The sequence below is a fragment of the Trachinotus anak genome, unplaced genomic scaffold (genome assembly GCF_046630095.1).
Source record: "Trachinotus anak isolate AG129_WGS33_773 ecotype Australia unplaced genomic scaffold, CSIRO_AGI_Tana_v1 ptg000024l, whole genome shotgun sequence".
Lineage (NCBI taxonomy): Eukaryota > Metazoa > Chordata > Actinopteri > Carangiformes > Carangidae > Trachinotus > Trachinotus anak.
The window spans coordinates 6156208-6174134 of NW_027273875.1; the positions used below are offsets into that span (position 1 = coordinate 6156208).

Consider the following 17927-nt stretch of genomic DNA (forward strand, 5'->3'; position numbering starts at 1 on the left):
ACTGCTCTTTGTATGAGCTTCACTGCAGTATTTTTGAAAGCATTGTCCCTTTACTTTTAGTTCCTAAACCTTGTGTATGTAAACTTTGTATGTGTATAAAGGAACAACTGCAGGTTGTGCCTATTTAAGAGTTAGTGTTGTCCCATTTTTGTGGCAACTTTATTTTTGCATTCACTGTTGATGAAGAGTTTTGTGAGTGGAGCTTGTAAGTTGTAAGTGCATTTCTTCCTCTCTCTCTTTCTCATTTTAATATGTGATGTCAACTTCCTGAATTGCTCTCTTCCCGTTTTTTAAATGAAATGTGTCTGAGTGTGTGTGTGTGTCAGAGAGAGAGAGAGAGAGAAAGAGAGAGAGAGACAGAGAGAGAGAGAGAGAGAGAGAGGGGGAGGGAGGGAGGGAGATTATGGAATGCTGTGATGTCATCAGCTCAGTCACACACACACACAAAGACAAGGAGGACCCACAGGCGCTCCGACTCTCTCAGCTTAGTTAGCATACTCTGCTGTGGAGCGGCTGTCTACATCCCACTGTGAGTACTTCAGCAAATTCTACCCTTATCTTACAACTCCCTTTTCTTTTGTATCACTTCCTTTCTCTCCTCACCTCCCCCCTTTTCCCCCGGGTTTCCTTCTCTGCACCCTACAACGTGTTTAGCAGACACCAATCTGTGTTACACCAGTGAGATACTTCTCAGACTGAGACAAGCTTTCTTTCCCTCCAAGTGCTGCATATGTGGTAGCCATTGTTTAAGGACCCACTGTGATTGGAGGAGTCCATTTCAATCCCCTTGTAAAAGAAAGCGGCTCATGCTGTCCTGGGCTATGACCCTGTGTGTGTCTGTGTGTGTGCGTCTGTGTGTGTTGTTTGTTTTTTTTTCTCTTACAACCTGAAGCAAACCACGTTAAAACAGAGCCGCTATCTCATGGGATTGTGGGGGAGAAAGGAACATGGGCTTGGGAAGGGATGTGTGGTAGGGAGGGGAAGGAGGGAGGGGTGGGCCACTGATGACAGAAACAGTCCCATTCCTTTGGAATCTCCTCCCATTTTGGGCCAGAGTCTGTCAGTTTAGGAACAGGGTTTGGGCTCTTCCGTATTCATGAAGGGAGGGGCAAGATAACAGCCTGAAACTGAATTTCCAGAGGAATGAATAGAAGCAAAGTTTCTGATTTGATGAGAGAAGGGTGGTAGAAACATATAGAACACTGCAACTCTGAGAAAGATGTAGAATCTTCAGGACGCAACATACATAGTCAACTAAATGTTTGTTCAAAATGCTCTCTTTGGTTTTTCTCTTGTAGACTGTCCCAGTGATGACCTCCAAAGTCAAAGGAAACTGATATCTTAGGGCGGGGAAACTGTCAGCACAACACAGAAAGGAAACAGGATTTTGTGTGTGTGTGTGTGTGTGTGTGTGTGTATGTGTGTGTGAGTGAGTGTATGTATACGTGAGACTGTACAGTACATACAACAGCGTGTGGGAGAATGAGCCTTGATTCATGAAGAAGAGTTTATTAGGGTTTATAAGAGTGATTTGATGATAAAGAAGCTGTGAAAGTCTTCTGACGACATGAGACTATAAACCAACACTGTCCACTTCAAGAAGCTGCTGGTCAAAGGACAGCGCCTCCTCCCTCCGACTGCTTGGCCAGGTGGTACCAAGTAAACCCACCAGTTAGCCGCCAACATGTTGCAGCAGATTTTACAGGACATGTACATCGACCCTGATGTGCTGAACGCTCTTAATGAGGACCAGAAAAAGACTCTGTTCCTGAAAATGCGCCAGGAGCAGGTGCGGCGTTGGAAAGAGCGGGAGGAGAAGCTTGAGAGAGAAGGGGGGGACGCAGAGTGCAAGCGAACAAAGCCAAAAAAAGGTAACCATGCCAACACATCACTACCACCACCTCACCTTTGTTAACTTTTCTTCTTCCTGTTTATCTAGTGTGACAAGGTGCAGCTTCAAGTTTTTCAAGCATAGTGACTGTCACACTTTTAAACAAAGCTTTTGACAGAAAACCATCTGTTCCCCTTTTAAGGCTTACACCATGAATCCTTGTAGTCGAGATGTATGCATAGTGTGCTGTGAATTATCTGATAGAGAGTTACGAAGCTTGAGAATCACACTGCAGAGGCATGTGTGCATTGGCTGTGACAGACATCCTATGCTGCTGGATATAATATAGCTGCTGCTGCAGCTCATGTTCCCCGTCATCTCAACAGCTGTTTGCCAACACAGGCACAGCATTTACCTGAAGTCCATGTGGCAAGTTTAAAGTTTCCTAAAATACAAACTTGGGCTAATAAACACCAGCTGCTCCATATCAATATGTTGTGGAAATTGAGACTTGGAACATAACAATACCTACATGCTGAGTGATACACAGACAGAAACTAAAGAGCATTTATACTTCACTAATATGAAGTTCTATTTATATCTCAGTCTCTAAACAATTACAGCAGATTGTTGATGCTGGTGAGTGAATGTTAGCATGACACTCAAAGATGATGTTAACATTTACACAAGCAAAGCAAAGAGAATGGCCTGATAAAATGACCCTCTGAGTGTATTGTAAGAAATGTGCTTTAATAGTGTTGAAGAACACATCACAACACACGTCTTCACATACCAAGGTTTTGCTTTCAGATTCTCACATAGATCAATTTGTTCTCAGTCATACAACACAATGTGAGCCTAAGAACAACAGAGGAGAATATTCACTGGGTGACAGATGTCACTCATGTCTGGAATGTGTAATAGAAGGAAAGTAATAAGCAGATGAAAACATCAGCATTATAAAAAATGCCCACGAGGGTGACATGCACAGGTAATGTGAATGGGTTTATGAGGAACTGGCTTCTGCTCTAAGGCGACAGTTGGAGTCAAAAGCATACATGCAGCAATCAAACAAAACTAAACAACCTGAAACTCAAGAGGCCGCAAGTCTGTCCTGAAACTGGTTTAGCATACTACAGCATCTTGCCTGTCTGCATTTTCTCTTTGGTGGTAGTGAGTCTTAGTGTGAGAAATAGACAGTGTAATGACTTTGACATAATAAATTGTTTTACATAGTATATTTTTATAATGAATCTTTATATTCCCAAGAAGGGCCTCTGGATGAAACCCACTGGAGTATGACTTAAAGCCAATCAACATTACACTGCAGTTGGTGCATTAAATCTGATTGACATAGTAATGTGATCTTGGCTAATAACAAAGCACTTACTATCAGCTGTGGTGCAGAGTGAGGGAACAGTGCTCTTTCTATCTCTTAATGACCAGTGCAGCTGTCCTTAGGAGGCTGGATGGAGACTGCAGGCTGTGATCACATGGTCCCAACTGTTCTCCACACAGGCTACTCATCTGTAGTGCAGAGGAAATGGTGGATAGTTAGTGTTTCTGTGTAAAAATAGGAAGTGAGTCAGGACTCAGTCCTTCAAACAATTAGTATAGGGCAAAACAGGAAGCATGCAGGAAATGTATGTGTTTGAAAAACAAAGATTTTGATTTTATCAGGATGGCCTCGCGGGAGAGCTCACATGCTAAGTTTGTTTTTATGCATAGAATGAGCCAGCGTCGCTCAGCTGCTGTTAACAGCTCATATTTAGCCTTAAGGCTTCTCTGATCATGGGACTTTTGCCCTGGTTAGGCTGACTTTAATATAATTAGTGTTTATGTCCTACATGACTATATCCTAACGTCTTTGTGCCTTGTGTTTATGTTGAAAGCAGACTGGTGACATTCACATGTGGCAGAGAAACAAACCGCATAGCTCAGTGTAGAGTTGCTTTTTTATAACTTTTTGAAATTATATTTTTACAGTAGGCCATTGGGCACACACTAACACAATTAATATGATGTCTTCTAATTGTCACTTGCACCTGACAATGTTGTTGTGGTGAAGCTGTCAGCTTGTTTACCAAGGTATGCGATGGCTGTTGTGTTTTCAAAGTTATCCTGGTATGCCCTGCTGGAATGTGATCCACAGGGCAGGCTGGCAAAACCAGTTCACTACGAAAGTATGTTATCCTGTTTCCAACCCAACGAGCTCTCACCCTCTGAGCCTGCGTCAGCTGGGTTATCTCTACAAAGTAGCTTCTCTGTGCTCCCAAACATAGTCACAAAGCAACAACATGTTTGCATGTGTGTGAGCATGTTTCCCTTTGTGCTTCTAAGCTTATGAAGACTCAATGTCCTCACAAAGGCAGACAGATAAGGAGAAGGCATGAGAGCATGCCACACAAGATCACATTTATTAATATTTCTTAGGGGAGGAATTTGGACTGGGTTTAAGGCAGGAATTAAAAGATCATTTCATGTATATACATATATAGCTATCTGTGTGTGTAGATATATATCAGCAACCTGAACAGCAACTGAACAGCAACCTGAACTTATCAGATACACTGCTGATGAGCTGACAGTTTTCTTTCAGAATGACCAGAGCTACTACTGATTATCTCAGAGATATGAATACTTATCAATACAGTATTTTAAAATTATTTACAAATTATAACTGGTATTTCATGATCCTGAGAAAGTGAGAGAAAGTAGATAGACAAAACTGAGCAATGGTTGGCCAATGAGTGAAAAGGCCACAAATAACATTTTAGAAGATTGTTATGATCCAGTATGTCTTCTCATTTCTTCAATATTACTTTGAGTGACAAATATTTGTATGTTCAGAACCACTTTCAAATGTTCACATAGTGTTTCAACAGCCCGTTAACTCTTAGTTTGCATCTGTGTATGTGTGTTGTGTTTCCCACAGCCAACAGTAAGAGTGTGAGCTGGCTGCTTGGCCGTGATGGAGATGTGGCAGTCATTGTGATCGGAGAGGTTGATGAGCTGAGCTCCAAATTCATCTGCTCAGGTTTTGGAGAGAAGAAGGCACCGAGTCTTCAGAACAACACATAGTAAGACACTTTTGTAATATAAAACAGGCAGTGATTTGTGAGATTACAGAAAGTGAACAATATGTAACATGGAAAAAATCTACTGGTGTCTCAGTTTATTAGTGTTGTTTAGAAGACTGTAATTCCAGGAGATATATTATTATGACATCGAATTATACAAGGGAATATACAGTCGGGTGACGAATAAAAGGAAAAAAAACAACATAAAGTGTCTCACTGAGGCTTTGGACCAACACATGCCATCAATTCCATTGGCACTGTTTCTACAAGTCTCTGAAACTCTATTGGAGGGATTGAACACCATTCTTCCAAAACATATCTCCCATAGGTGTTCAGTGGCATTGAGATCTGGCAACTGTGAAGGCCATAGCATATGATTCACACAATTTTCATAATCATAAAACCATTCAGTGACCCCTCGTGTCCTATAGATGGGGGCATTTTCGCCCTGAAAGAGACCATTCCCATGCTTCATCATAAGAAAAAGGTGATCACTCAGAACAACTTTCTATTGATTTGCAGTGACCCTTCCTTGTAAGGGAACGTGAACCAAATCACTGCCAGCAAAATGACCCCCGCAGCATAACAGAGTCACCACATCCCTTCACTGTAGGGGTCAAGAATTCAGGCCTGTACCATTCTCTTGGTGTGCACTCGCCCAACTGTGGAGAATATATTGAAGGATGACTCATCTGACTAGGGCTGAATGATACACAAACACACACAAAAATCATATTGTGATTATTTTGGCAGATTTTGAGATTGCAATATGACTTTGAATGGTTATTTTGGCATTTCACTTTCACTGAAAAAAATATTAAAATGATGATGTGATTTTTGCTGGGGTCTGAACCAAACAAGCATGTTTCCTTATGTCTGGAGAATATTATTTGTAGGCCAGGGCATCTTTTCAGCACCACAATGCCTCATTCATGTACAAAAAAAAAAGGCAGTGTCTGTGATATGGATATTGCAGTTGGCCATATTGCAATTTCGATAACATTTCGCTTAATTGTTCAGCCCTGTATCTTTACTATATAACTTTTTTTTGTCAGAATCTCTGTAGACTAGTACCTACGTTTTCTGCACCACTGAAATATCGAATATGCATTTTTCTTTGTAATGAGGGATTTATGCACTGCAACTCCATATATATAATATCCCTCTATATTATTGTAGATAGACTGTTCCTGCTGATACAGCCTGATCACATCCCGTATTTAAATTCTTAGCTACCTGTGAAGTTGCTCTTCTATGTTTCTCAACTCATTTATTTAGGTTTTTCTTTTAATCTGTCACCTGTCTGTATATACTGTACTGTATCACAGACTGTATATAAAAATGGACGTGACGTCACCTGGGGCTGCTCACCGTCGCCATCCCCGGCTAATCCAAAAATGGGCAAAGATGTGGGGCTTGTGCGAAGCCGAGACCTCAGTATTTGCAGGTTAAATATCTCTGCAGGTACACACCATGGATATATTATAAGTTCTTATAATACATCCATCGTAAACACTCCTGTTAGCATCTTTAGCACAACTGGGCGTCTCGAAGGATAACCCAAGGCTAACTCGTTTGCTTGCTAATAAGCTAGTTAACGAGCTAAGCTAACAAACCAGGTATGATATACACAGACACCAATACCTGACAATTTGTGCTAACTTATTAATAAAATAATACAAGAACTCACCTCAAAAACTGGAGCACAGACTTCCTCGCGTTCTTCTAGCCAATTAACCGCAAAACAAGTCATGTTATTTATCCGATATCTGCATGAAAAATCCCCCGAAAGGTGTCACCTTGAATTAGCTCAGGTGACATTGAGTGGCTATCAAACTGTGACGGCATCCATCTTTCAATTATGCATAATTACAGACTCAATGACATTTAAACGGGTGAATTAAAAAATAAATAAATAAATAAATAATAATAATAATTTAAAATTCACCCCCCATATAGTCGTCTTGAAAGGGGAAAATTAGCTTTTGAGACCAAACCGTTTTTTGTACCAGGCTGTAAATATGTTTACTGCAGTAAAGTTTGGCCTTTTAACATAACGTTGGGGTCCATGGGGATTGACTCGCTTTTAGAGCCAGCCTCAAGTGGCCAATCGAGGGACTGCAGTATTTGGCAATTTGAATTGGCTGAATTTTTCAGCCCTGAAAAGTTGCAACTTGGACAATATCTGCAAAGAGATATGACGTGGTCTCTTTATGTTTTTACAGCCTTCAAACTATCCTGAAGAGCAGAAAAACCACAGAGCCTGTCAGAACTGAGAGAGAGAACCTTCCTCCTAAAACACAACCTGGAATCTCACTGAATTTAAAGGTGTGTGGCTGCATGATAGATTTCATACTCTTATTTCTATTTTTTTTTTTTTGTTTTTTTTTGTTTGTTTTTTTTTGTCATGTGAAATTACTGTCTCCTAGGCCAGCTATAATTTTATCAAAGAGAATCACTTGTCTGTCAGATCAACTTATACTAAGGTCCTATAGTATCCCTTTGTCCTATCACCTTCACTTCCGAACTGATCCATTGTCTCATCCTCTCAATTCAGCCCCTCCATGCCTAACATAACATTTCCATGACTTCATCTCCACTTCTCTTACCTGCAGTGCAATTTGTGAAAACTATCAGTCAGGCTTTTGAGCATAGCTGGCGACAATCAATCTGCCACATTTTAAATTCATCTAGCTCTGCTTTGAGCCTCTATTTTCTGTCAAAATAAGCACTCAGTGAGAATCATTTCCAGGGTGGTGATATATTTGGGTGTGTGCGTTTGTGTGCGCAGTTGGCAGTGTGTGAGCTGTTGATTTTGGAGCTGGAGGGGGCTGGGGGGTGGGGATGTCTCCTTTTTTCACGCTATCTTAAAAAGAGATTTGCTGTGTTGTCATGGCAACCCTGCACACACTGAACCAGAGCGAGCCGGGGTGGATGGTCTCATCTGGCCTGACCACGGTGGTGCTCTGAGCTGAATCTGCAAGCTGCTTACTCAGTGGAAATAACTAGCACCCCAGCTCGTCACTGGTTTTCCTGCAGTCACATTACCACACCCCCTGCGCAGATATGTTTTCAAATATTTATAATTTGCAATAATATATATATATTTTTTTGACTTAACTCTTAACTAACTCTTAACTCTTGCTCTCTTTTCCCTGCTCACTCCAAGCTCATACTGAACTGACTCAAAGTTAAGGAGGATGACGTGTCACCTCTAGTATCATCTAACATGGCACTGTCTCTCCCAACAGGGGAAATGTGAGGAGACAAGCACTTTACTCCCTCTGCCGGTGAGTTCAAGCAACTGCCTGCCATAATTGAGCTCTGTGGTCTCGGGTTGCATCATGGCCCATAACACTCATGTAATGTCTTTGTTAAACCCACAGGTGTCAGTGAGTGAGCATTCATCACCTCCAGCAGCAGAAAAGGTATTTGTGAACTAAAGTCATTGTTGAAGATTGTTGGTTGTTCTGTATTGTTCCTGCAATTCAGTTTGTTCTTTCAAAATGTTTTATTGCTCTTAGTATAAATTATAGATTTTTTTGAGACCGTTTATTTTGTAGTGCCATCTGCACTGACTAACACATTTTAAAACACAGCCTCAGACATCCTAGCAAGGTGTGATTAACAACACAACAATCCACTCCTCAGCTTTCTGAAATGTGGCTTTCGAGTGCCGACGTGTTTTTTTCATGGCAGCTCCACCACCCTCTGTGAGTAACAGGAAATGGTGGTTAGGCCAGCTGTCCCCTCACTCCCAGCCTCTGTGCAGATCATCTTTCTCCCAGCATTCTCCCTCTCCGTGCGCTGTCACGTCTGAGCTGCCGCACCCCTCATAGCTCTCTCTGGGGAACAGCTGAACTGAACTGTCCTCCCACTGGCTCCATCATCGCTCCAGCCTTGGGTTGTCTGGGGAGTGTGCGCTCTATCTCCCCTCGCTTTCTTTCTTTTTCTGTGTTTATGTGCCTGTAAATGTGTGTGTGTGTGTGTGCAGGTGACACGCGCTGCGACAACAGCTGAATCACAGAGGCAAGGCAGGATTTCTGGACTGCCCTAGAACAGATGGTTGATGAACTTGATCAGGGAATTAAAACGCCAGAGATAGAGAATGCGTCAGTCGCAGATGGATGGGATTGTGGGATAGTCTCCTGAGGTTTGGGCGCGTGAGCTCTCCTCTGTTCCCTGGTTTTCCCTCCTCTTTGCCACAGAAGGAAATGTCTCTCCCTCACTTCTTATATCTATACCAGACTATACCAGGCCCAGACCAGACACATCTCTGGCCAACCCATACTGATGTGGCAATCCACACTTTAGGGGGTTTGGCCAGTCTGACAGCCAAAGAGCCAAGAATTCACAATCTAAGCCCTCCCTTACAAGATTCATTATTTTGCTGAATGCCTTGTTTGTAGATTGAATGATTTCTTCCTGGAAACAGAAAGGGGCCGGTGTGGTGCTGCAGATGTAGTGGTGGCTGTTGCTAGCGCTGCTGCAGGTTTTCTCCAGTTGATTTAGAGCGGGAAGGAGTCAGTCTGATAGAGGAGGAGATTGAGATTGCTGATTAAGAAGGCGTAAGATCAGAAGGGAAGATTAGCAAGGCAGCTTGATTTTCAAGTCACCTTATAATTTTCTCTCCACACATCCTTAAACTCTTAATCAGTGGTCATAGTTCTGTGTGTTTCATTATAGTGCAGTGTAGTCACTGGAGAACTGTAATTTGGTGAATCATTTATCCAATGATTTAATCAAACATGACAGTAATTCCACTGTATGTGAATTAGCTGTCAACACTGATCGCACTCGTCTGTCCTCTTTTGTCACTCTTCCCTCTGCAGCCCGAGCTGAAGTCAGCCAATGCGACTGTGGAGAAGTCAGTTCCCCAGCTCTCCATCTGCTCCAGGCCTCCCGTGAGAGTTAGCCCCGTCAACGTGAGACCAGCTTCTGCAAATGCGACACCAGGCTCTGTCAACACGAGACCTGGCCTCACAAATCTGAGGCTGGCCGCCGCCGCGCCATACTCTTCCCCCAGCAGCACTGTCAAAATAGACTCTGGAACCACCAAGAGGACCCTGTGCTCACAGGAACCTCAGAGGCCCCAGGAATCACCAGGTGGGAATGGTGAGTGAGCATAACATCATGGGTAAAATAAATAAATGTATCATTATATATATGTTTATTTATAAAATTTTCCTCTGTCTTTTTGATGAACGAGTATTTTTTCCACTCCCTGCGGTCTTCCTCTAGCAGGCTAATTAAGATAGACACATGAACAGTCATATTAATGGTGTCATCGTGGATACACACAGCTAATAGAGACGTCGCCTGAAATTTGCTTGTGCATGAATCTTACTTTATAGGTTCTATTATGTTTTTGAGTGGGATCTTGACATATTGGAGAAAGACTGGACACAGATGTGGGTTGAAAATTAAGTCAACAGCGTTGCACATAGCTTACATGAAAATCACCACAAGCCACTGAGCCAACAAGAGAACACTTTTCCACTGCTTCTTCTCTTCTTTGAGAGTAATAATGACTGTGGAGAGCTGAGCACAACCAGTCTGAACAAAGTTCAGAGTAGATGTGCTTCTCAGTGCTGCAGCAAGGAAGAAGGATTTATTTCCCCACACCTAATGTGCTCGCCAAATAGTGCCTCAGCCTGCTGGAATCTTTATGGACTGGTAGAGTAAAAAGAGGCCGGGCTAGAGGGGAAAAAGCTTATGTGACTGGGATTTGTTCGGTTGTACCACGTCGCCACGGCACACCTGCTTGTCTGGTAGCTTCTCTATTGTCATGGGATGTTAGAGGTGACTCTGTCAGAAAACACTCTAGACTGATTGAGGTGCATGGTCATATAACCAGAACAGACTGATAAAATATGAACGATGGTCCTTCAGAGCAATATCAAATGATTTTGATTTAAATGTGAACTGAAATGAGCAATAGAAGACAAAAATGACTTTGTCTTTAACAGTCATATTTTTTAGTAAATGTTAATATTTAACTTTTAAGATGAAAATCTCTATTTATTTGACATATTTAGTACTGTATGCGTGTTATTACAAAACCATAGTATAATGGAACCCGTCATCTACTTTAAATTAAATGGGGGGTTAACAGTATCAGATAATTTCACAGAAATAAAATATCTTTGTACCACTTCTTATTTTTTCCCTCATTTAGTTTAGTAACATATATAATATCAAATGGAGGATACACTTTGTTTAGGATACACACAAAGAGATGCACGAGAAATAAAACCTTCAGTTTACCTTTTGAACTATTTGATCTTTATTAGAGTCTGTGCTGTTCTAACACATTGTACGAGCGGGTAACTTATTCTGTTTTTCACAAACCAGTGAGATACTGTATCTTTCTTTTTGCTCCTCTCTTAATGTCTGTTATGCGGTCTGTGCTACTTGCATATCTCTGCCTTTGTCTATGCAGATGTTCGCTGTGTAGACAGATGGGATTTTTTCAGACTTGAAGGTTTTTTATTCAGAGGAGATATCTTGTGCCTTGACTTGAATATGATTGCCACTTGGTCTTACAGTGCGTTCTGCAGACTGAATCTTGTTTGAATTGTCATTGTGATTCCTTGACTTCCTGTCTGAACACAACACCAAATTTCATGAATTGACAAACACTCATTCACCATACAGTGACCCAGTTATGCAGAAAAATGGAAAGTGTAAGGGTGAAATTAGCACCATCCAGTGGAAAATAGTGATACTGTAGAAAAAAAAAAGTCAAGTTGGAAAGAAAACCTCATCTCCATAAGGTCCCTCTGCTGGAAAAATGCTCATCCTACATCTAAGTTAAGGAACGTGTTCACATACATAAACTTTACCCTGCAACATGTCCTTGAGTTTTAGAACAGCAGAGGAGCTTACAAGCAAAGTGAAATTTCTCCTCCTGTGTTTGAACTTTTGGGGGGAAGAATGCAAGAAAACTGTATTTATTTAATTTGAATTCCTTTAAACACTGATTGAGAGAGTCTGATCAGGCCAATGCCATGTGTAACTAGTGTAGTTTGAAATGAATGCAGAATTATGGAAATTGCCATCTTAACATCATCTGAGTTAAATTGTGACAATGCAGATCATTTCGTTCAGAAGAAGACACCACAACAGCAATCTCTCAATTTAATGACACAGTGACAGACAGTAGCCTACCTGAATGTTGAATGTTTTTTTTTTGCTCCCTCTCTTTAGTGTCTGGTTCACTCTGAATATTTCTGGCAGTTCCATGTAGATTTTGGAGGCTGGACAAATCTCTCAAAAAGCCAGGCACAGGAAGGCTAACAAGCTCTTAATAATGTCATGAAGAGAAAAAATCCTGGAAATCATTTTGAAACCACGTTCACAGCTTATTGCCTGAACTAGACTGGACTGAACTGAACATCCGATGTCATTATCAAACAGCGTTTTAAGGGAATTTCTGCTCCAATGCTGTCAAGTAAAAAAAATGTGTGGAGGCATGTGCAGTGAGCTCAGATCTTTTAAATGACCAACTGATCAAAAACCTGGGTAGAAAAAAATCAACCAAAAGATACAATTCCAATAAATTGTGGTTGCACGGGTGTGTTTATGTGTGTGCCTGTGCCCACATTAGTGACTGGATATGAGATCAGTGTGCAATGCCAGGGCAGCAAATAACAGGCGAATGGAGGGAAGAGGAAAGAAAGGGAAAGGAAAGGAAAAGGAACAGCTGGTGTGGTGGGAGTTGAGGTGGGCTGAACACAGTGCTGAATAAATGTGTCTTGACTCTGGACAAAAAAATACTGACAGAGTGTCTGTTCTTGACAATGGCAGGAAGCTTGGTCCAAGGGGAGGGGGAGGCAGACTAGGATAAGGCTCAAGCCTCAGCTGTTTTCTTTTGAATGTGGTTAATGACAAGGATTCCTGCGTCCTGTGAGCAGAGACTGTGGCCCACGCAACACTTGTAGAAGATGAACTTAATAATCTGCTGTTGTGCGTTTAGCCGTTGAAGATAGACTACACCTCCTGACTTGAGATTTCAAGAAGTTGTACATGGGATTGAACAGTGGTGCATGACAAATACTAATAGTTTTTTTGTTTCACCAGAGAAGATAGGGTAAAAGCTATCCCCAAACAGACTGTGTCAAGATGTGGTTGTCACATATCATGAAAACAACGAGCAGGGATGAGTAAACTCAAACTGGGAAAGCGATGTGAGATTTTTTATGCAGGGGAAATAATAAGATTTTATCTGAAGAATTTTTTTTGCTGTTTGAAATGCAGGATTAAAATTAACTTAACTTAAGAAAGTGTGACATTTGCATTTGATATTAAAATGTGTTATTTGCCCAAAGATATTTGGATACTTACAAAACAGATGAAAATCAGATCAAAAAATAATACCCCATAGAATAAAGAAAAATCTGAATCTCAGATTCATCTAAAAATTACCATCCAAATGGTAACCACTCTCTACTTTAAATTGTTTTTTTAGTTACTCAGTGCAAATTATCTAATACTTAATACTAAAAGGAAGGAGGAAATAAATCTTTTGGAGATGCATTAATATATATTTATCAATCAAGCGACTCTATCCACAAAACCTGATTATTTTTTATTGAACATTGGGAAAAAACTTGAACATGATGGCAGATAACGCAGATACAATGTTAAAGTTGTGTGTCGTCTGCATAAAAATGAAAGTGAGAGACACATTATTAGAAATGTCTCAGAGAGCGGAGAGCGTGTAGAGTCACTGTGAGAGTCCACAACTCAACCCAGAGAGGCAGGTATGTGTGTCGTGTTAGCGTGTGTCATGATCTGAGCATAAGTGCATGAGCATGAAAGCGTATCAAACTCCAGCAGCTGGCGGTGTATGCTCATATGTGTATGCGTGTGTGTGTTTGTGTGTGTTCATGTTTATAAACCCTTCTCTGTCCGTCCGTCGGCTTTCCTCTCCTCTCTCTTCACCTTCAGAGGGAAGGACACACATTCCTGCACTGCTTCCCGACTCTAGCCCTGGGCGACGCTCAGCCAGAGCTGATAAGTGACAGGGGCCCCAGCCCCCACACAGGAGGCCCCACCCCACCCCACCCGACGTCCCCCCTCCACCCAACACACACATACACACATGTACCGACACACACACTGCACACCTCCTCTCCTCCCTGCCCTTCAGTCCACAGACGTGCTACTCGGGAATTCTGCCCTCTGCCCCACTTCTGCCCCCCACCCCCACCCCTCACCCTCCTCCTCTCTTTCTGCCAGAGAGACGTGGAGGTCTTTAAAGAGATAGATTGGTCTTTAATTTTTGTGCTAGCCTGGTCAGTGACACTGCTTCCCGCCCCCTCCTCTTTGTCCTCCCTGTACATTTACGAGCTGGACTGAGATGTGAGGAGTGGCGTCCGAAAGCTCAAATGGGAGATTAATCAATCCTGACGAGTGCTTTAATGCAGAGATTCTCTTTCATTTTAATAGGTGTTTTTGCAGGTAGCTTTAATGGCTGTTTCTGCTGACGGAGCGTAGAGTGCAGCTGCTGAGGAGAGTTACAGACAGGAAGGCGTGGGGTTTAAGCATTTTTTGGGTGTGTTAAGACAGGTTCGTCAGGTTACCTGTGGAAAGGTATTAGGGTTTTGCTTTAAGATATTCTCAAAAGATATATATAGGTTTATATATTTGTATTATTTCTTTCCAACAGTCCATGCCCATAATACCACTTTCTATCTGTCTCTCTATTAAGCATTCCACTCAGACCTGCACCGAGGCTCTGAGCTCAAAAAACTCTCTGACCATGAGTGTGTGTGTGCCTCTGTCTGTGTTTGTGCGTATCTGTGTGACTGTGTGTGTGCTCGGTGCGTGCCTGAATGTGTGTTAGCCTCAATTGCTGGAGCCTATCCAAGGTTTCCGTGGTGACCACACAACACAACGAGACAATCAGAGGCAAGCCCACGCAGCGCAGCGAGAGGACATTAACGCAGGAACCGCAGGTCAGGGGGCAGAGGAAGGCAGGGCAAGACAGAGAGAGAGGAAGATGAGGAGGAAGGTAGGTGTTAGAGCCACAGAGAGAGGGGCGGGAGAGAGTGAGGGCGAGGAGAGAAAGGAGAGTAAACAACAATAAACAATAACTCCACCTTAAAGGCTACTTTGGGTCTCTCCCTTTCATGCCTGCAAGACATCAGGAGCTCTAAAGGTTTCCTGGCCCCAGGAGTGCCTGTGTGGTTTTGGCTGTACCCCACCTCTGTGTGTGTGACTCTGTGCTATGCTGTGGTGTTAGTCAGAGATGGCTGCATGCGTGACTGAATCCATGAGCAGGAGGGCTGTGCAAGGGTGCATGTTTGTGTGTATGTGTGTGTGTGTGTGTGTGTGTGTGTGTGTGTGTGTGTGTGTGTGTGTGAACATGCATGGACCTGAATGAAACGTGAGATTGTGTGTGTCTTTTGAAATTCAACTGTTAGAAACTGTGTGCACGTTTGTGCCTGTTTTCACTTTATTTTGTGTGTGTGTGTGTGCGCACACACGCGCGTCTTCAGCCGTGCACGTGGGTGCTCTCACATATCTCTGTCCCCCGGGGATGACGCTAAAAATATGTGGCTCCTCAAGCCTTCTGGTGTCTGAGCAGCGTCTGTCTGCTCTCCATTGCCGTCCCTGTGGCCCTCCCTCCCCTCCGTTACTCCTGTTCCCTCCATTCCTCCCTCAATTACACCCTCTTCCAAACACAGTACCTCAGCAAGAGCACACACACACACACACACACACACACACACACACACACCCCAACTACACCCAGCTGTGTCCCTACTTCCACTGAGGATGACCTCTGCTCAGCCAGAGTGGGATAAAGGGAGGCAAATGAAAAGGGGGAAAAAAAGGTAGAAAAAAGTGAAGAAAGATGTAGGCACAGTATTTGAAGAGGGGAAAACGATCAGGTAGTGTAGGAAGACTGAATACCTGCTTTTATGATAGTAGCACACATGGGTTGAACATCTAATTCTCACTGGAAAAAAACGGTTTAAACTGATTTTCACCATAATGTTGTGTTCTCGAAAGGCAGCGTGTTTCCTGATGCAACAGGACACTGATCACTGGAGTTTACAGTAAACAAGGTCGTCTTGTGACAGGTGCAGCCTGGAAAATCATCCGATAATTCAGAGTGGAGAGAGAAATTGAGAGGAAATTTGATAATGCGGTTTGTGGTAGATTCAAACAGAAACACTAAAAAGAAGCAGACTGCACATGCTAAATGATAAACCTGAATAACAATAAGTTCACATATTAAATATATATATATATATATATATTTATATGAAGCATTAAATACACTGCAATATACACCCAATTTTGAAATATTAAGAAAAAACACTCCAATTTCCATTTTATTTGTAGGTTAAGTTTCTTTTGTTGTTGTTGATTTAATAAAAACCTAACAATTAAAACGGGCAGAGTGTTGGAGCTCTTAAGGAAATCTCATCCTCTCTTTTGTTCAGATGCATCAGAAGTGTCTCGGAGGGCGGCCTCAGAGGAGGCCGGATCATCAGGGAGCGCACCAACCTGCGCAGGGCGTGGCCGGGTGGCTCAGCTGATGAAAACCTTCAGCGCTGAAAGCACTGCAACCCCCACACAGACCCCCTCTCGCAGCATCAAGCCTCCTCTCCCCACCAAGCCTAGCCACTTGCGTCTCACGACCACACCTACTGTCAGGTAATCCGTACACACCACTGCACAGGTGCCCAGCCGGTTTCACGCCTCCATGTTGTTCAAAGAAAGCCAAACTGGACAATACCAGACACCTGTTGGGAAGCATCAGCCAATAGGCTAATGTGATGGAGACCTGCAAAGGTGGCCCTCAGATATGGTAATGCTCACAATGTTGCTATCACTCCCAAAGTTTAGCAGTGGAAATGCTTGAACGTAATGGTTCTTTTATTTTTGATGTTGCAGTACTGTAAATACTCTTTGTGGGGAAGAAATTCCAAAGCAATCGAATATTTGTTTTGTTTAACAAACAATTCTTCTACCTTTTATGTGTTTGCCAGGGAATTGATGACTATCACATGTATTCACTTGTTGCTGATTCTTTCCACTTTGTGTAACGTGGAAAAATGCACCCTCATTCTAACACACAGTTTTTAGTCCAATTTACAAAGCCTGCGCACACAATATTGTTTACTTACAGATTCCTTTATTTTCATGTATTATGAGACAGTGTGCATTTGCTCGGGCAGTGTTTCTTTTTTAATTTCTGTCTCCTTGAATGAAAGAATGGGCACAGGCAGGCAGAATGGGGTGAAATAAGGTACAGTAGGGTCCTCCTTCATCTTGCTGTCTTCTCCCTGGGAATAGTGTAGGGTTGTTTATTTGTCACAATGCAATGTATGTCTCCCTCTGCCACCTGGCAGGAGCCTCACTGCGACCTGTTGTGGACCAATGACAGTGCCAAATGCCTCATCTGTCACTCCCAGTGGATCAAATCCTGGCAAGTTAGACAGTAGCTGCCAAATTATCCAGCTCTGTGTTACTCTTCCCCATTTCAGTTTCATTTTAGAGATTTGTGGTTGCATTTTGTTTTTGTTTTTGTTTTTGTTTTTTTTTATATTTTCAATGGGAAGAAAGATGTTTTGTAATGGGATATTTAATGCTACTACAATGCTCACTTGTAAAATGAGAGGCATCTTTATCTTTGATGTCAAGTTTGTATGGTGAAATCAAAGAAACAATAAAATTGTATAAATTGTACATCCTGTATTTAAAAAAAACCATTTTTGTTTCTCTCCCATTTTGTCTGTCTTTAACTCATAATTTCATACTGAAATGAAGCATCATAGTATTTCTAGGGCAAACATTTTAAAATCAACCACCCACAGCAATAGAATAATTCTTTCAAAGGCTGTAATCACAATTGCATACAAACCCACAACACTGACATGCCGCACACTTTGCAGATAGTTCACTGAGAATATATGCAACTTTGTAATGTTCAGCCTCAGTAAATAGACCTGCGAGCTTCATCAGGACCAGTGTAAAATTTTCACTTGAATTTCAAC

At 42.2% G+C, this 17927-nt stretch overlaps 2 protein-coding genes across 5 annotated transcripts in view; one reads left to right on the forward strand and one right to left on the reverse strand.

Annotated features, from left to right (window-relative positions):
• The window catches only part of nrg2a (neuregulin 2a), a 92751-nt gene extending 85801 nt beyond the window's left edge, over window positions 1-6950 (reverse strand). The window contains exons 1-2 of the mRNA XM_071461573.1: window positions 6602-6950; window positions 3222-3358 (exon numbers count right to left, since the gene is read on the reverse strand). The gene's annotated coding sequence lies outside the window, so the exon portion shown is untranslated. The remainder of the gene's footprint in view (window positions 1-3221; window positions 3359-6601) is intronic.
• Window positions 387-17524, forward strand: LOC139608095 (SH2 domain-containing protein 4A). 4 transcript variants are annotated; one of them, XR_011684949.1, is made up of 9 exons: window positions 387-529; window positions 1299-1871; window positions 4767-4911; window positions 7137-7239; window positions 8163-8201; window positions 8298-8339; window positions 9744-10026; window positions 14762-14929; window positions 16371-16507. XR_011684949.1 is itself a non-coding variant. In XM_071461575.1 (8 exons), the coding sequence occupies exons 2-8, from the start codon at window positions 1685-1687 to the stop codon at window positions 16586-16588; spliced, it is 1008 nt and encodes a 335-aa protein (XP_071317676.1). In that variant the 5' UTR covers window positions 387-529; window positions 1299-1684; the 3' UTR covers window positions 16589-17524. The 4 variants fall into 4 exon arrangements, 2 of the variants coding, with proteins under 2 accessions (XP_071317676.1, XP_071317675.1); XR_011684950.1 differs by having other exon boundaries at window positions 9744-10017; XM_071461575.1 differs by lacking the exon at window positions 14762-14929 and having other exon boundaries at window positions 9744-10017; window positions 16371-17524.
• The last annotated feature ends 403 nt before the right edge of the window (window positions 17525-17927 follow it).